Source organism: Ascoidea rubescens (assembly GCF_001661345.1).
Source record: "Ascoidea rubescens DSM 1968 unplaced genomic scaffold ASCRUscaffold_1, whole genome shotgun sequence".
Classification (NCBI taxonomy): domain Eukaryota; kingdom Fungi; phylum Ascomycota; class Saccharomycetes; order Ascoideales; family Ascoideaceae; genus Ascoidea; species Ascoidea rubescens.
This window is the reverse complement of record NW_017962913.1, coordinates 2,725,329-2,744,072: the sequence shown is the minus strand read 5'-3', so window position 1 is coordinate 2,744,072 and position 18,744 is coordinate 2,725,329. Positions and strand designations below refer to the sequence as shown.

The window sequence follows — 18,744 nt, the reverse complement described above, 5'->3', positions numbered from 1 at the left end:
TGTATCTTTTGGTTTAAAAACTTTTACTAAATGATAATGAATAAATTAAACAATCTACTTTGATTTACTTTCATCAAACTTGTTCTATTTCAATCCGCTCTATTCTGTTTTTGAATTCTTACACCCAATAAATAACTTAAAATTATTTTATTATTTTATTATTTTATTATTTTATTATTTTATTATTTTATATTTTATATTTTATATTTTATATTTTATCTTACTATTTTACCATTTTACTGGTTTTTTTACTCTACTGCTGATTTGATTAGACTCTTAAATGCCAATGCTTGCAATAATATCAGTGACAAGAATCATAATAACACCAGGTCAATAATCATCATCATTCCATTTATTAAACAAATGAAATGTCATAGCTCACACCAACTCTCTCTTCTTGCCTGAATTCTCTCTGGTTTTTAATGCAAAATTCCCACGACTAAACATCTTAAAGTTAAAAACCAGTCGACGGTTCGTCAACCGTAAAAAATCATTTCGAAAGCATGCAATATACGTAATATCAATCCGTTTAATCCCGCAAATCCCGTAAACGGCATATACGTGCTCGAACACATCCCATCGACCGGTTGATGACTCAGTGCTGATTCAGCAAAATGACTCGGAACTCCCAAAATCGGGCCAGAGTAACGTTTTGTCGTTTCTTATCATCTCACTCATTGGAGAGAAATCCCTAACATCAAAATTCAAAATTCGATACACCAACATCAGATTCTTTCGATTATTTGTTTTTTCCTTTGCAATTGAGAAATTGTCAGTTCGTGATTTGCATTATTTATTATTATTATTATTCTCTTAATCTGCAAAGAAATTTTTCTTCTTTCTTTTTCTTCATCCTCTTATAAACTCTTATAAACTTCTACTAGATATTTGCAGCATTCAAAAATGATATCTTCTGCCGTTGGTCGTTCAATTCAAAGAAATACTTTTTCTCCATTATTAAAAAACCAATCCTTTGTTAAACCATCCCAATTTTTTTTAAAATCTTCAATTAATTCTAATAATTTCAACAATTTTAATTACAACTCATTTTCAATCTCAAAAAGATTCAACTCATCTGACTCATCCCTTAATGTTTTAAATAAATCATCGTTACCTTTCACCTATTCAGATGGTCCTGTTACTTTAAGATTCACTCCTGAACATGAATGGGTTGCTTTCCATCCTGATGGAACTTCTTTTATTGGTATTACAAAACATGCTTCTCACGCTGTTGGTGATATTACCTTTGTTGAACTTCCATCAATAGACACTGATGCCGTTAAAGGAGAGGTTCTTGGTTCTGTTGAAAGTGTCAAATCTGCTAATGATGTCTATTTCCCAGTTAATGGTAACGTTGTTGATGTGAATTCACCACTTGAAGATGATCCTTCTCCAGTATCCACTGATGCAATGGGTGATGGTTGGTTAGTAAAAGTTGACCTAGTAGATTTAGAAGGTACCCAAAAAGACACAGAATTAATGACTGAAGAAGCATACAAAAACTTCCTTGAAAACGAAGAACACTAAATATCCCACAATATATATTCTTTTATCTATATAATTCAAAAAACATCATATTGGCAATTCGCCAATCAAAGTGACAAATTAGTTCCATCTCATTGGGTGACGCATGCATGCGCATGGCTTGCATGAGAAATGTTCCACCTCCATGGATTTATTTTTTTTGACATGAAAAAAAAAATAAAAAAAAAATTCGTTTTAGGCCCATTTTGACTAATAATTCTTATCATCATTTCTTTAAACTATATTATAACTTGAATAGATTGAAATCAAAATCGCTTACAGACTTTTTTTTCTCTTATCTATTTGTTTATTTCACAATGTCTACTATTATGCAAACACAAACAATTCGAATAAAATCGAAACCAAAAAACCAGTTGCCTGAAAAAGAACGTTTTTTGAAAACTTGTTCTGAGGTATCTCTAGAATTAGTAGCTTCATTACAAGACTCAAAGGATATCAATTTAAATGGCTTAATAATAAAGTATTCGAAAAAGTATAAACTAAAAAGACAACCAAGATTGACCGATATTATATCCTCAATACCTGATCAATATAAAAAGTATCTTATTCCAAAATTAAAGGCTAAACCTGTTAGAACTGCTTCAGGTATAGCTGTGGTTGCAGTTATGTGTAAACCACATAGATGTCCTCATATTGCTTATACTGGTAATATATGTGTTTATTGTCCCGGCGGTCCAGATTCAGATTTTGAATACTCCACTCAATCTTATACTGGGTATGAACCAACTTCAATGAGAGCAATTAGGGCAAGATACGATCCTTATGAACAAGCAAGAGGTAGAATCGAACAATTAAGACAGTTAGGTCACACTATTGATAAAGTCGAATATATTGTCATGGGTGGAACCTTTATGTCTCTTGATAAAGCCTACAGAGAAGAGTTTATATGTAATTTACACAATGCCTTGAGTGGTTATAATGGAATAAATTTAAAAGAATCAATCAAATTTTCTCAGCAGTCTTCCATCAAATGCGTTGGTATAACAATTGAGACCAGACCAGACTATTGTACTGAAACTCATCTTAATGATATGTTAGACTATGGCTGTACTCGTTTGGAAATTGGTGTTCAATCAATATATGAAGATGTTGCAAGAGATACCAATCGTGGCCATACTGTTAAATCCGTTTGTAACACTTTTTCTGTTGCCAAAGATGCTGGATATAAGATTGTTTCTCATATGATGCCTGATTTACCAAATGTTGGTATGGAAAGAGATTTAGAACAATTCAAAGAATATTTTGAAAACCCTGCTTTCAGAACTGATGGTTTAAAATTATATCCAACTTTAGTTATTAGAGGTACTGGTTTATATGAATTATGGAAAAAGGGACTTTATAAATCATACAATGCAAACGACTTGATTGATTTAGTCGCTAGAATTTTGGCTCTTGTTCCTCCATGGACAAGAATTTATAGAGTTCAAAGAGATATTCCAATGCCTTTGGTTTCTTCTGGTGTTGAAAATGGTAATTTGAGAGAATTGGCTTTAGCTAGAATGAAGGATTTCGGTACTAATTGTCGTGATGTTAGAACAAGAGAAGTTGGAATCCAAGAGGTCCATCATAAGGTTCAGCCTGATCAAGTAGAGTTAATTAGAAGAGATTATTATGCAAATGGTGGTTGGGAAACTTTCATAAGTTATGAAGATCCAAAGCAAGATATTTTGATTGGTTTATTAAGGCTAAGAAAAGCTTCAAAGAAATACACTTACAGAAAGGAATTCACTGAACAACCTTCAACCATCATCAGAGAATTGCATGTCTATGGTTCTGTTGTTCCTGTTCACAGCAGAGACCCAAAGAAGTTTCAACATCAAGGTTTTGGTTCTTTGTTGATGGAGGAAGCTGAAAGAATTGCAAGAGAAGAACATAAAAGCGAAAAAATCAGTGTCATCAGTGGTGTTGGTGTTAGAAACTATTATGCAAAATTGGGCTACTTCCTTGATGGTCCTTTTATGTCCAAAATGCTCGATTGAACGTCGAGAGCTGTTGCGTTTTAACTAAATCCTTATCGCAATTCCACTATATTCCTATTCACTTTAAAACTCCATTGTATTAAATTACCAATTTTTTATTTCTATCAAGTATATTTCAATAAATAAATAGATTTTATTTTTCTTTCCAGCTTCATAAGGGGTACATTGCTTTATGTTAAAAAGACGACAACAACATTCATTATTTTATATAAATTTATATAGGAATTTCTATTACTGTATAAGTATGAATTTAGTTTAAAAAATAATTACGATTACGAAATTAAAAATATAACGAAAACTGATTATGGATGTGTATGTCGTTTGACCTTTTCTTTCTTCTGATTCTGTTGAATTTTTTTTTTTTGAAATTTTTACATCTTTTTTATATTTTTTTTTGTTTTTTGTTTTTTTTTTTGATTTTTTTGATTTTTTCATACTTTTTAAATTAAATAAAATGTTTGAAAAAAACTTCAATAAATTATTAAAATAAATTAATGGATATAAATGTTACAACAAATATACAAAATAAAAACAAGAATCAACAGAGAAGCCAAAGGAGGGTGATTTTTTAAATTAATAGATAAAGGAATAACCAATACCCATTATTTGTTAGTAATTAATAGATAATTTTATACCTTGAAAAAGTAAAAATTAGAAGGAAAATTTTTAACAAAATAAATGAAAATACAATACAACATTAATATCATATATCAAGATATAATGATTAATTCTTTTCAATCATCATCCATTTCAGATGGTTTCAACAAACCACCAACTTTCATAGCATTTTGCCTTTCTAAACGTTGTTTTTCAAGTAATTCTGATTCTTTATCTTCAGCAAATAAATAATCAGTTGGGTCACCTCCAAGTTCTTTAAGTTGAACTAAAAAGTCTCTTAATGTACTCTTAAATTTATTAGGATCATTGTGTTGATTAATTAAAACAGTAATAAAGTTTTCCACTTGAGACGGTTGTAAATGTGGGAATTCATTTATTAACATATTTCCAATAAATTGTTTAAGGTAAACGGAATTAGATGTTCCTTCTGGTGCTTCACCTTTATTATATATAGGAACTTGAATAACATTTTGTTGAACTAATTTTATCATTTTGCCAATTAATTGTGCCTGATAACGGAAACCAGATTTATGGTCAGAATCGGTTAAAACCGAAAAGGTATCAGCCAAGATTCTGAAAAAGAAATTTTGGTAAAACGCAGTTGAAAATGGAGTTGTGCCTAATTCTTGAACGTTTTCCATTAATTGGATACCTAATTGTAAACCGCAGGTTTCAACTTCTCTATTATTATGTTGAAAAGCCCATGAGATGGCGGAAATGAACTGTTGGAAGTCATTGCCAGATAACTGTAATAGAGCGATAAATGATTTTTCGTTAATTATTTTCAACAATTTATAAAATTCAACTCTGTGTTCGGGATACTCGGTGAAGTCTTTGTTTATCATATTGATTGTGCAATCAAAGACATTTTGTAGTATTAAAACAATTCCCTCAGGAACGAGCTCACCAACTTTATCAACAACGGTGGTCATACAAATTAAGACTTCAGCATCTCTTGCATCGGGAACGTTACGATTATAATCATCTAAAACGGCTTCAAACAATGGTCGTATTAAATCTTTAACAATTTCTTCTTTATTGTCAGCACCGGATATATAAACCTCAACAAGATGTAATACTTCTTTTTTGATTGTTCTTAAACCACGAACCTTCGGGGTTTTAGTGGCAATTAAGCCTTGAGTAGCAACGGTATCAGAGATCATACCACTAACCACTCTGTATAAAGATAGCATATCAACATATATCAAACCCAACTGAGAGTAAAAGGCATCACCTAGATGCTTACAAACGGCTACATTTGATTTGATGATACTAGCGATAATTTTGACGGTTTCATTGCTTGTTAATAGGTTTGAGTTATTTGAGCTTTGTTGGACTATAGCTTCCCAAGCAATATTTGGTAGAGACATTAAATCGCTTATCAATTTTTGTTGTGTTTGAGTATTGTTTTGAGAGCTAACAATGATACCACATGCTTCGTAAAAGGTGTGAACTTGTTGAGGAGATAAATCTTCGGTGATATCTTGGATATTTTTAATTATTTCTGAGATAAAGGGTTCAACTTCATTTGATTGTAGGCAAACAAAATGTCTTTTACATTTCTTAGCGATTTTTATAAAGGTGTCACAAGCCATATCTTGAACTCCTTCGTGAGTTTCATGCATAAATTCGAATAACTTGTTGACGACAGTTTTGAGAAATTTCCAGTGAGCTTTTAAGAATCTTGGGTATTGGCCGACAATATACATGATGTTTGAAGCGACGACGGCTTTATTGTCTTTACCTCTTTTCATTTCTGTGAGTGCTAGCAAGTCTTTAATAACTGTGATTAAGAATCTTTTTTCCATTTCTTCAGACATAGTACCTGAGATTGAGCCGATTGCCCAACAGAGGGTGTTGATGTTGTGCCATGACCATTCAGTGCCGTCGATTTGTTTGGCTAGTTTTTCAGTCATAATTTGCTCAGTGTCAAGAACATCTAGATGAGTTAGGTAGACTAATAGTTCTCTCATTGATTTGTATAGAGTGATTGTGTCACTTTCTTTAACGAATTCTCTGACGATTTCACCTTCGTCATTTTCAACAACCAAGACTTCTTCGGGTCTTGCCATTGATTCAATGACAACTAGTCTTAGTTTTGATAGTATGTCATTGTAGAGATGTTTTCTTAGGGGGAATTTATTTAGATATTCCGGATTTGGAGCGCCCGAGGAAGGATTTAGAGCAGAGCCAAAGCTTAGTTGGAGAATTGGGGATAGTTCGTTTTTAGGTAAGTTTTGGACTTCAGTGAATAGGCCAAAGACGAGTTTGCTCCAGTAGTCGATACAGATTTTGAAAAGTTCTCTTTCGTCGATTCTTGAGAGTTGGATTAGGTATTCATTGGCGGTTAGTAGGATAGATTTGGATAGTTCTTGTTTTTCTAGGTCTAGGATATGAATTGATAGAAAAGTTGATAGGAACATGGCTAGATCTTGTAGAAAGGCTTGTTCAGTAGCGGATATTAATCTATAGGAATCTCTTAGATCGGTTGTTACTGGGAGGAATTGTGAAATTTTCTCCAAGCTGTTTTGGAACATTAGGAAGAAGTTGTCGTTGTATTTGGGCTCAATTAAGGAGCTAACTTCGATGAGGCATTTGATTGTGATTGATCTTGTTTCAGGGGGGGATAGGAATTTGTTTGTTAGTAGTTCTAGTAGATTAGTTTCAAAGATGTAGCCAAAGTGAATCCAGTGGAGGTATCTTGATAGGGCAGATAGGGTTTCTACGATTAAAGAGGGTTGATTTGCTTTATCGAGGACTTCGTAGCATAGTTTGAAGATTTCTTGGAATTCGTTTGATAGGTTTTCTTTAAGTGTTTTTGTCTTCTTTTGAGTCATTTGGTCAGCAGAGTAGTCAAAGATTTCTTCGGATAGATATTTCAAGATGATCATGTTGTTTTCGCAGACACTGAAGCCAGCTCTTGAAGAGGCGACTAGTTCTGGGATGAACTGGGGCCAGTTGTGGGGCCAGTCCTTTTTCAAGATTTGGACGAGGGTGAGATCGCATTTGTTGATTAGAGATCTTTGAGCTTGGAACTGGTCTTCGTTCTCACAGAGAGCGATTATCATGTTGACTAGGAAGTTTCGAATGCCTAGTCTTTGATCGTTAGGAAGAGCCATCCATCTTGTTTGAATTAGGTTTTCTAGGATTGATAGGGCTATGAATTTTGATCTTGAGTCGTTTGATTGTTCTAATATGAGACCGGCATTTTCCCAGGAGTTTGGGTGTTGTTTGAATTTTGTTAGGATTTCTTGAGCAGTTTGTTGTTCAGAGCCTGAGCTTTTGTAAAAGGTGTCGACGATTTTGTCAAGGGCGTTGACGTCAAAATCCTTTGAAAAATCAAGAATTGAGTCCATATTCGGGAGGAAAAGAGAGTGGAGGAAATATCGATTGGAATTGAAGTTGAAAGGAGAAGTTGTGTGGTTTATATAAAGCTTGGATGGAATTAGGTTTTCGTTTTTATTCTTTCTCGATAGAAAAACAGAAAAGACAGTAAACGTGGAAAAAAAAGGGAAAATACGAGACTATAAGCGCAAAACCAAGAGAGATTAAAGGACCAAAGAGAGTCAGACAGTGGAGCAGGGGGCAAGAAGAAGAATTACCTATTTCTTTCGCTTTGGCAAATTTTTTCCTTCCACACTGCTAGGAAATAGGAGAGGAAAAAACAAGACAGGACAAGAAGACAGGAAGGGAATAAGAAGCAGGTCTGAGTTGTCTACAATTGCACAGGCAAAGGGCAGGAAGAGCAGGAAGAAGAAATAGGAGCAGGAGAGGAAGAAGAAGAAGCACCTTAGGAGGTTATATACCAGCTTGCCACTGCGCTGAAAAATCGCCAGCGAGGTCACGTGTGGCGGCAGTGGCAGCAGCGGCGGCATGTATTTACAGGAGCGGGCAGCGGGGGGCTAGACGGCGCTTAAGAGGTGGCCGATGCTGGCAAAGTAGGCCGGCTCGACCCTGCTCGCGAGCTCCTCCCGCGCCAACCACGCGTACTCGTCGGCGAGCGCAAAGCGGCCCGCGATGAGGTGCGACAGAACAACGTACTCGCGGCGGTCAGCGGGTCTCAACACCGCAACCGGGTAGTGCGACACGGTCTGGATGTTGAGCCGGTGAGGACACATCTGCTGCGTGTGCTGCACGGTCTGCACGTGCAAGGGCTGCGTCGCGTCGGTGACGGCGAAGGTGGGGAGCTTCCACACGCCGCCGCTGTTCACCACCAAGTAGAGTGTGCGTGAGAGCTTGCGTTCCAATGAGCGCGTGTCGTTCTTTTCGTCCGCCTCGGTGGTCCTGGGGTTGGCCCTGATTTCGTCCGTAAAGCTGTCCTGTGCGCCGGGAACCATCGACTTTTGGGTGGGAATCACCAACTCCTGCTTGCTTCTTCGCTCTCGGTTGTGTCTGATCTCTGGCACTCCCTTGGGGTAAAACACGTCTGGAACTCTCGAAACTGGGCCCTTGTTGGCCTTGACAAAATTTCTCTCACTCAAAGAACCCTTCTTGAAGTAGAAATACGAGGGAAAGGTCCACATCAACCTCTTTTCCAATTCCGTTTGGTACTTATAATATGCTTCTTCAAACTCGTTTAAATCTCGGCTCACAATAGGCGCCCTAGCCAATAAAATCGACGAATAGACATTTTTCAATTCTGAAGCTTTACTCCTATCTGCCACTTGACTGGATACCTCTGAAGCAACCTCTGAAGCAACCGCTGCTGGAATCCGCCAGCTGTTTAATGTTGAAAAGTTTTTGCTTCCTAAATTGACTGATTTAATTCCAAAATAAAAATCATAAACATTTATCAAAAACCGTCAATGGTAAAACAACCCGATGTTAGTCTGCTGAATCTGATACCAAACCGCCAACACATCATCCCGCAATAATCGAAAATCATAAAATCATAACATACATATGTTCCTGGTTAATGAACTCATTTTCAACCGACCTCCACAACGAAATACTGATTTTCGTCCAGCAACTTTTCAATATCCTCTTATCTTCCTGTCCATTTCAATCTTCAATAATTTTTCAACCTCGACGAAAATCCGTTTGCGTCCTCACGTGCCGCACCACGGACTCAGCAATCAAAATCCCCGGATGCCTACATCCGATTCTTTCAAAAGGTCTTATCTCTTCACAAACCGATTTTATGTTCACAATTAGCAACTAGAGATCAGTATTAATACTGATTTAAGTATCTACTTTTCTTCTTTTTTATCAATTCAACAATTTCTACAAAAAAATGTCAAGGTTCTTCTTAGCTTACTCCAATTCCTTGAAAAATCATCCTTTAATTACCAATGGTCTAACAACTGGCTTTTTATTCGGCTCTGGTGATGTCCTAGCTCAATTTCTATTTCCACTTGAAGATTCAACAATCTCCCAAGATACTTCTGAACTTTTAAATAATCCATCTCTAATTGATTCAATTATCCCAAATAAAACCAATAAACAAAATAATTCACGCGCCTCCTGGCTTTTGCATTATGATATTAAAAGAACAATTAGAGCCATCATTTACGGCAGTCTAATCTTCAGTGTTATCGGTGATAAATGGTACAAGATTCTACCTAAAATCAATTTCCCTTTCTTCAAAAACTCAATCTACTTTATCAACAACCCCAATTTCAAATCAAATCTAGATACCCTAGCAAGAGTCACTTGCGACCAACTACTCTTTGCTCCACTTGGTATCCCACTCTACTATTCCGCCATGTCCCTCTTGGAAAATAAATCATTCAACGACTTGAAAGAAAACTTGTTAAATAACTATAAAGTCACCCTATTGACTAACTGGGCTGTTTGGCCCTTTTTTCAATTCCTAAATTTCTCTCTAGTTCCGGTCCAACATAGACTACTAACCGTCAATATCGTATCTATTTTATGGAACTGTTTCCTAAGTTATAGAAACAATACCTCTTCTAAATTAATCAATAGAAACCCAACCTATTCGCCACCATTGCCTGAATAAATAAAAAACTTCCCAACTATGAGTATAATCATAATCACAAGTATAATCACAATCACAATCACAACCATAATCTAGATTTTCTATCAAGCCCTCCCTCCTCCCCCCAATTATCTCCCCATTCTTAATACTCTCAATATTCTTATCCGTAAATAGCTTCAAATATTCTCTTTACTCTCTTTATTTTTAATACTATTACCTTCTTATCATAATTATATTTAGCCTCTGTAAATAATTTTATCTTAATACTAAAGCTTGTTTATCAATTCAACTCACAACTCTACTCAATAAATTTTGTGGTGGTTTCAAAACTTAGACCAACTCGTTTAACCACTTCAATATATTACTAGCCACCATCAGTGTTTGTTCCCTATATTTTATTCTTTCCCTATTCTTATCATATTGTCTTAACAACTCTCCTACTATTTTCAGTAATTTCGTCTTTTTTTCTCAACCATCAACCACTCACTTCACCACTCCAGCTCTCACTTCCTCGCAAAAATGAGTATCTCACTTTCTATCGGCTCTTATTGTCTTCTATTGAACTTTTCTCTGATGTAATAATGTAATTTCCTAAATAGGCCGCATGCTACAATTTGTGACAGTTTCATTTTAAGTTGCCTCAAATCCTATTTTATCAATATATTTATTTCCATCCTAATTATACTCAAGCTACTCCCTTTCTCTCTACAGCTTTATCACTTTAATTGTTTAAATACATTTATATTCTTTTTAAACGGGCCATAAATTACAATCACTATTTATTGATCTATTAACTTTGTTATATATATTTACAACATTCAAATCTACTGATTCAACTTTTTTTTCTTTGGTCGTTTATCTTTTCTTTTTTCATTACTCTTGTTTTTTTTTCCTAGTTGTTTTCTTTAAAAAATCAATTATTAATACTAATACTTTATTATTCTCTTCTATCCCTTGATATTTTATCATCCTTTCAACATTCTTCAATCTTCAAGTTACTTGATTCAATTTATCTTTTCCAATTTTTTTAATACCTTATTTTAACTTGTTAAAGGAAGAAAAAAAAGTAAAAAGAACTCCAATAAATTGATCACCTATAATAAATCATCTCCTTGTTCACCAAATTATTTGATTGCTCTTTTCAAATTTTCTATCGTTATATCTATCATTTCCAATCTTTAAAAATGGGTTGCGGTGCAAGCATAGAAAGTGATTCTGATGATCCATACTACCAACTTAAAAAGCTTGACAAACAAATTGAAAGAAATCTTCTATTAGAAAAGAAAAACAGCAAAAATCCAATCAGGTTGCTTTTGCTTGGTGCTGGGGAAAGTGGTAAATCTACTGTACTAAAACAAATGAAAATTCTTCACCATATTGGCTTTACCAATGAAGATAGAACCCTATATAAAACTGTCATTTGGAGTGATGCAATAGCTTCTTTTCAGTTACTAATTTTACAAGCAAGAGAGAAAAAAATAGATTTGGATTGTGATAAGTTTGAAAATAGAGAATTATTCAACTATAAAAAAATTATATTTAGAGCTTCAAGTTCTATTAAAAAAAACTCGGATCCTAATTTCAATTTCCTAAATCAATATTTGGAGAAATATAGTGAAACATCAAAACTCAAAAGAATGGAAGAAAGTACTGGTACTCCTGATACAATTTGGGATGAAACTTCCCCTGATCAAAACCTCAAAAATGATCAAAATTTCTATAACTATACTGATGAAAACTATAACAATTCAAACATTAACGAATTCAATCAAGCTTTAAATGAAGACAATATGATCAACCTCAAAATCAGTGGTTTCCGAAAGGATGCTGGAACTCGAAGAAAAAATTACATACCTGATCCAACGAAATCTGAAATAGCTCATGCAATTAAATCTTTATGGAATAATGATTCAGGTATTAAAAAAATTTATGCAAGAAGAAATGAATATACTATTGACAGTAACATTGATTATATTTTTAATAAAATAGAATGTTTTTCCAATGATGATTATGTTTGCACTGATCAGGATATTCTTAATGCTCGTATTAAAACAACTGGTGTCACTGAGACACATTTTCAAATAAAAGGCTCCGATTTCACTGTTATTGATGTTGGTGGACAAAGATCTGAAAGAAAAAAATGGTTGAGCTGTTTTAAAGATATTACCGCAGTAATTTTTGTGCTAGCTATTTCCGAATATGACGAAAAGTTATTTGAGGATAATAATGTTAATAGGATAGTTGAAAGCGTTTTGTTATTCAAAAGTATAGTCAACAGTAAATGGTTCAACGAAACTCCAATCATCGTTTTCCTCAATAAAACAGATTTGTTTAGGGTTAAAATTCAAACCAATCCACTAAATAGATATTTGCCAGGATATACTGGTGAAAGTGGCAATGCTGAAGATGGTATTCAATATTTCGAAAATACTTTAAAGTCATTAAATCAAACATCAAGAGAGTTATATTTCAATGAAACCTGTGCAACAGACACCCGTCAAATGAATTTCATTTTGAATGCAGTTACAGATATAGTGATTCAAAAAAATTTAAAGGCAGTGGGCTTAATTTGAATTTTTTTTATTTTTTATAGATATATATTTCTTTGTTCTGTTGTTTTGATTTCTGTTTTCATTTTTATAATCATTTTGATAATCAATTTTTTACCTTTGTTTTTATTTTATTTTTACATTTTGTTAAATTTAAATATTTCACCTTCAACTTGATTTTTCTACTTTTTTTTTGGTTTGAAATTCATCCTTTTAAATTTATTTCTAGTGATAGCAATAATACTTGTTCATTTTCCCCAAATTTTTTCATAGTTTATTGCAAATTAATTAATTATTTTTGTTAAATAGTTAATTGATATTTTTTTTGTAATTTTTTTAGTTTTTTTTATTATATTTGTTTTTAATATACACCACTTAAATAAGCCAAATACAGATAATATAAACATATAACAGAAATAGTAGAAGTTTTCATTCAAATATAAAAGTACAAATTGATGTAGTATAGTATAAAAACAAAAAATAAATTAAAAATAAATTAAAAATATTGATTTAATTTAAAAATTCCAATTTTCTATATTCTTGACCTAATTTTCTCTTTCTCTTTCTTTCTAATAACCTATCCTTTTGTGTTTTATTCATGGATTCAAATTTCTTTATTTGCATCAATTTCTTTTGATCACTTTTCTTTAGATAATAATTAGTAGATTTGAGTTTAGGTTTGATATTGTCTTTTTCATTATTTTCACCAATGTTGTTGTTATCATGACTATTAGAATCATGACTATCTCTGTTCAGTCTGGCACTTCTAACTTTTTCTCTAAACTCATCTCTTATTTGAATTTCTAAATCTCTATTTCTAACAGAATCTTGCTTAGATCTTAGCTGTTGTAAATCTAATTTATATTCATTGACTTCATTCTCAGATAACTTGTGAAGTAATTTTTTATTCTTCAATACTGATTGCAAATTTTTAATTTCATCTTTTCGATAGTCATCCAAAAATTTATAATCATTGCGAATTCTTTCAAAATTCGGTTTTCCATAGACAGGATTAAAACGAATATCCCCAAATAGATTATCGTTATTACTAGCTTTTTTAGAATACCTTGTGTTATCTAATAATCCAGGAATTTCTCTCACTACAGAAACAGGTCTCTTTGCTGAGGAGATCACAGGAGAGTGCTTGTTTTTCTTTTTCTTGGTTTCAACTGTTATTCTTTGTTCTTCGGGTTCACTACTACTATCACTATCACTATCACTGTCGATTTCACTCTCATCACTATCTTTTCTTGATTCTCTCTGTTTGTGAAAACTATTTTTTTTCGGATTCAAGTTCGAACTGAGCCCATATTTTCCTTTAAAACCGTAGTTTTTTCTGTAACCACTGTTCAGATCTCTGTGTCTGTGACCATCAAACTTTGGTCTCCTTTTGGTATCGTTGGCAGGCTTCTTTATTCTATTCATCTTGATATCTCTACAATTGTTTCCTCTTTCACTATAAATCACAAAAAAATAATCTGAAAAGCTGAAAAATCCCAAAGCAGAAAGATCCCTCAAACTGGTCTCAATAATCAAGCACGTGTTCGAATTTTCCTGATTGAAAATTTTGAAGGAAAAGAAGCATTTTTTACTGGAGAAGACTCGAAAAGAAGTCTTTTGTCGTTTGCTCGCAGCTGGAAGAGGGAAATGTTTCAATCTACTGCTAGACATTTGTCAGTATCCTTCAGGTCGTTAGCATTGGTGTCGAGGGCCTATGCTGTTCGTTCTTTTTCCTCCGGATTGCCTGTACTTCTCCAGCTCCAAAAACAACAAAATGCCAAAAAAGCATCTGCTTCAAAGGTAGTAAATGTTCAAAAAAAGGCTAATTTGCCAAAAAAGGTTAATGTTCAAAAAAAAATTAGTGTTCTTAAAAAATCTGCTGCTTTAAGAAAGTCCAATATTTCAAAAAAAAATAATGCTGTGGAAGGAAGAAATGCTGCCAAAGTTTCAAAAAAAGCAGGATCATCAAAACAATCAGTTTCTTTGAGAAATGTCAGTTTCAAGAAAAAAATCACTCTCAAGAGAAAAGTCACTCTCAAGAAAACAGTCACCCCCAAGAAAAAAGTAAAAGCTTCAAAAAAAAAGACTTCACCAAATGAAGAAGCAAAAACATTGACTGTCGAAGAAATGAAAAAAAGATTAGAAAACCAAGTGCAATATTTAAATACTCCTCACAGAGATAGATTGTTAGCGTATAGACCTAAAAATAGTGAACTTTTAAAACAAAAATATTTACATATGGAGGAATACGAGGTTGGAACTGAAAGAATTTCTGAAACACTTTCTTTCCAAGGACACCCATCTCCTTATTTATTTATTGAATACATTAAAAGATGTAAAAGAACTGTTGATAGTTATTTTGAAATCAGAGACTACATACTCTTATATTTAAGAAAACAGCCAAAAATGCTTTTGCCTCAGACTTTGATATCATTTCTACTTTTCAGTATTGAAATCAACAAGTTGCCACACACAATCACTTTTTACTATGGTAAGAGGAATGTCTTGAAAGATTTAATAGATTCCAATGTCGTTGCTCACATTTATATTATAAACCTATATCTAAGAATGTCCAAATTGAATAAAGATTACCTTAAAAGGAGTCCCAATTTCAAATATTTTTTAGAAAATGATTATCTTACACCTTTCAAGCATACTTCTATTGTCAAGACATCTCCTTTATTGCTTATTTCTCAATTGGCATGCATCTCGAAATACTTATCTATTAAGTATAAAAATATTAAATATTTTGAAATAGATGAGCAAGAAAGAACTCTAATATCAAAACAAATAGCTTCAAGATTCGTATTTTTGGGTAAATTTAATTTTGAATCTTATCTCAAACCATTAGGTGTTAAACCAGGTACTGACTATACCAAAGCTAGATGTTTTTATTCATCTTCAGATGCTACTTTATCAACTTTAATAAAATTTCACACTCAAAACAAACCAATCAATAGAATATTGGCTATTTGTAGAGAGGAACTTGAAAATAATTTATTTAGAGATCAAAAATTTTTCCAACTTGAAAACAGAAAATTTTTAGAACAAATTAAAACTGTGAATGACTGTTATGATCTTGTTTCAAAAAAATTACATAACTCATCTGGTAATAATTTATTTTCAAAGCTATTAGAAACTATTAATTATAAAAAACCTGCTAGTGAAGAAGACTCTAAAGCTGAAGCTGAAGTTGAAACTGAGGCTTCAAAAAAGGCTTAAATTGTTGAAATCGAAAACCGATCTACCCATTAATTTATTTTTTTTTTCTATATTCGTTAGATCGCCATGTATATAATTTATGAAAAATACATAATTGAATTTGAAAGATTACTCTATAACTATATTCCTAATTTTTTTTATTTTTATAGGACTTTAAAATATTTTATCAAATTAATCGCCCTCAAAGAAAATGCTAGATATATATGTCAAAAGAATAATAGAATTAAAAATAAAAAAAAGCCAAAAAAAAAGACACGGGAAAAAAGGAAAGAAAGAAAAAAAAATTGTATCATATAAGTTATCTAGGCAATACTGTTATATTCTTTTAAAACTACAGGAATTGAAGAAGGAGGTAATGAGCCCATTTCAGTTACAATTTTTGTAATATATTCAGCAGGAGTTAAATCATACATGATATTTAAAAGATTCAAATTTTTAGTATTTTTATAATCAACTAAAGGATCATAATCCTCGTTATTTTTTAGTTCATTTTCTTCTTGGAACTTTTTATTCAATTTATTTTGTTGTTGCTGTTTACTTAATCTTGAATTATTAAAATTGTTACTATTATTTTCAATTGATTTTGATTTTATAAAATACTCTAAGAAATAATTTTTCTTTTTAGGTAAAGAATTAAAATTTGGAACATTCAATAGATAATCGTTATCATTAATCTCGTTTTGAGTTAAAGAATCTAATTGAATTTTATCAGTAAATTTCAAAGATTCACAGCAAACAATGATTGGAACATTTCTCTTATGAGAGACTAAAGAACACATTGCAGTGCCCACTCTTGAATATAGAGTTCCATTTGATAATATGCCATGAGCACCTAAAAACACAGCATCAATTTTGTTTGTATTTAAAATGGTTGATATAGCATTTATAAAAATATAAGACAAATTTTCTCTCTTGAAGCCTGAATTGATTAAATTATTCAATAAAGTTTTCCCTTCAAATAGTGGTCTTGAATCAACAATAATTAATTTGAACTCTTTTTTTTCAATATTATGACAATGAATAAATAAGTTATTTAAAACTTTTGAATTACCATAAGTTAAGATAATTGAGTCATTAGATATATGTTTTTTAGCATCATTTATAATTAAATTTTGAGGTAAATAAATTTTATTTTTAATGAAATCATCAATTTTTTCAGAGATTTGATTTTTAAAGTCTATTTGAGAATCGATTGAGTTTTCGATTGGCGATTTGAAATTTAAGGATAGCTCCGAGATTGTTTGTTTTAACCAACGAATCGAATTTCGCATTGTTATTGATAAAGGTCTTGAAGTTTTCAAAAATTCAATTTGGTAGCTTAAATACTGGGTTAAGTCTCTCGAAAATGACAAATTTTTTTTATCGTTAAATTTGTAATCATTTATAACTATTTTGAAAGTATTTAACATGGAAACACATCTGTTTATTGAGCCAATTATTTTAAAATTTGAATAGTTTAAATTTAACTTAATTATTGAGGTATGGATAAATTCATGTAAAATGTTCAGAGAACTTTGGTTTCTTTCCTCCTTTGTTGACAAATGGGTAAATAATGAAATGATCTTATCTCTTGAAAAAGATTCATTATTTGTCGATTGTTTGTTAGTATTAGGATTGAAGTTGTTGTTACTGGTCGCATTGCTATTATTGGTTTCATTATTGATTTGTTTTTTAATTTGATTAGATGATGGTTTAGCATTGTTTTTATCGTCAGAATTCAGAAATTGTTGTTTTTTAGCAGCTCTTTTAGCAGCTTTTTCCTTTTTTTTTAATTCTTTTAGTTCCTTGTTTGACAAAGTAGGTGGATTCTTATTATTAGCTGCCTGAGAGTTTTCATTTTTGGCATTAGAATCTGCATTTTGAGGTGCTTTTGAAGTAGAATTAGATGCAGAGACAACACCTACAGGATTACCAGAAGAATTCGTGGGTTGAGCAGAATCCATAGTCAAATTTAGTTATTTGTTCAGTTGATAGTGATAGAGAAAGAAGCCCACATTAAAAATTTATCAAAAATGATTCATTCAATTTCAATTTCAAAATATTTCACATCATGTGATGTTATGTAATCAATAATATAATATTAGATAATTGTGTTTTGTTAAAATTACTTCTGAAGTGATTTGATTTAATAATGAATTTTATTATCAAATAAAGTATGGAGTTGTTCACTATTATCATTTAAAGCTGTTTGCATTTTTACTTTTTTCTTATTTTAATACACTTTAATCTTTTGATTGTCTCTTCGCAGCTGATCCTCTTCTACAATAATAGTGCAATACTACAATCCTCCATCTAATTCCCTTACTTAACCACTCTAGTTGCTGAAATATCAATAAAATATTGTTTCTTTTTGGGATTACACAACTAAAATTATATGATAAAGTTGTTGAAGCTGTTGATATGGGCTGAGTATCGACAGGAGATTAGAGAGTAATATTTGTGACAATAGCTTTGATTTTAATTCTAGAGTGAGTGACTATTTGTTTGATTGTTTAGGTTTTTTGTTTTTTCACAATATCATAGATCAAATATAGAAGAAGAAAAAAAGAAGAAGATAGAAAAAAGTGGAAACTGGAGAGAATGTGAAAAACTCATACTGATAGAACAGGTTTCAGCAGCATGTCGCAAGTGGCTGCAATGCTAATGAGTCTCTGCATACACTGTATGTGTGGAGTGCATACATATTACATGCAATATGCATGTGTGGAGCTGTGTAACTGGGACTCAGTCCTGATTCACTTTTGATAACAGGTTGTATAATCTACTGTGGTGTTATATTCTGTGAGAGTATTGGTTATATCCAAAACACCAATTGGCCATGGATACACATGGTGAATGTGATGTGATCTGAACTGGCTTGTTGGTGGTATAGCTATAGCTGCAGCTATAG

General features: G+C 32.3%; 9 protein-coding genes across 9 annotated transcripts; 5 read left to right on the top strand and 4 right to left on the bottom strand.

Annotated features, from left to right (window-relative positions):
- Positions 1 to 691: 691 nt before the first annotated feature.
- On the top strand, positions 692 to 1,701 carry GCV3 (glycine decarboxylase subunit H). The gene has a single exon (XM_020192498.1). It carries the CDS (start codon positions 904 to 906, stop codon positions 1,525 to 1,527), a length of 624 nt encoding a protein of 207 aa, XP_020050635.1. The 5' UTR covers positions 692 to 903; the 3' UTR covers positions 1,528 to 1,701.
- Positions 1,702 to 1,774: 73 nt separating this feature from the next.
- Positions 1,775 to 3,714, top strand: ELP3 (Elongator subunit ELP3). The gene has a single exon (XM_020192497.1). It carries the CDS (start codon positions 1,842 to 1,844, stop codon positions 3,522 to 3,524), a length of 1,683 nt encoding a protein of 560 aa, XP_020050634.1. The 5' UTR covers positions 1,775 to 1,841; the 3' UTR covers positions 3,525 to 3,714.
- A 544-nt stretch (positions 3,715 to 4,258) lies between these two features.
- Positions 4,259 to 7,498, bottom strand: CRM1 (exportin CRM1; the record flags this gene model as incomplete). Its single annotated transcript, XM_020191288.1, has 1 exon — positions 4,259 to 7,498. One exon carries the CDS (start codon positions 7,496 to 7,498, stop codon positions 4,259 to 4,261), a length of 3,240 nt encoding a protein of 1,079 aa, XP_020050633.1.
- A 546-nt stretch (positions 7,499 to 8,044) lies between these two features.
- MRPL17 (mitochondrial 54S ribosomal protein mL46) lies at positions 8,045 to 9,067 on the bottom strand (the record flags this gene model as incomplete). Its single annotated transcript, XM_020194348.1, has 2 exons — positions 8,045 to 8,787; positions 9,043 to 9,067. The coding sequence occupies 2 exons, from the start codon at positions 9,065 to 9,067 to the stop codon at positions 8,045 to 8,047; spliced, it is 768 nt and encodes a 255-aa protein (XP_020050632.1).
- A 308-nt stretch (positions 9,068 to 9,375) lies between these two features.
- ASCRUDRAFT_68316 (Mpv17/PMP22 family protein) lies at positions 9,376 to 10,104 on the top strand (the record flags this gene model as incomplete). The annotated part of the gene is made up of 1 exon (XM_020191516.1): positions 9,376 to 10,104. One exon carries the CDS (start codon positions 9,376 to 9,378, stop codon positions 10,102 to 10,104), a length of 729 nt encoding a protein of 242 aa, XP_020050631.1.
- A 1,163-nt stretch (positions 10,105 to 11,267) lies between these two features.
- Positions 11,268 to 12,656, top strand: GPA1 (guanine nucleotide-binding protein subunit alpha; the record flags this gene model as incomplete). The annotated part of the gene is made up of 1 exon (XM_020191287.1): positions 11,268 to 12,656. One exon carries the CDS (start codon positions 11,268 to 11,270, stop codon positions 12,654 to 12,656), a length of 1,389 nt encoding a protein of 462 aa, XP_020050630.1.
- A 486-nt stretch (positions 12,657 to 13,142) lies between these two features.
- ASCRUDRAFT_53829 (rRNA-processing protein RRP36) lies at positions 13,143 to 14,061 on the bottom strand (the record flags this gene model as incomplete). The annotated part of the gene is made up of 2 exons (XM_020191134.1): positions 13,397 to 14,061; positions 13,143 to 13,321 (listed from the first exon to the last, which is right to left on the bottom strand). The coding sequence occupies exons 1-2, from the start codon at positions 14,055 to 14,057 to the stop codon at positions 13,143 to 13,145; spliced, it is 840 nt and encodes a 279-aa protein (XP_020050629.1). The 5' UTR covers positions 14,058 to 14,061.
- A 218-nt stretch (positions 14,062 to 14,279) lies between these two features.
- ASCRUDRAFT_6162 (uncharacterized protein) lies at positions 14,280 to 15,854 on the top strand (the record flags this gene model as incomplete). Its single annotated transcript, XM_020191286.1, has 1 exon — positions 14,280 to 15,854. One exon carries the CDS (start codon positions 14,280 to 14,282, stop codon positions 15,852 to 15,854), a length of 1,575 nt encoding a protein of 524 aa, XP_020050628.1.
- A 258-nt stretch (positions 15,855 to 16,112) lies between these two features.
- Positions 16,113 to 17,816, bottom strand: GCD2 (translation initiation factor eIF2B subunit delta). Its single transcript, XM_020192496.1, has one exon. The coding sequence runs from the start codon at positions 17,795 to 17,797 to the stop codon at positions 16,157 to 16,159; it is 1,641 nt and encodes a 546-aa protein (XP_020050627.1). The 5' UTR covers positions 17,798 to 17,816; the 3' UTR covers positions 16,113 to 16,156.
- Between the last annotated feature and the right edge of the window lie 928 nt (positions 17,817 to 18,744).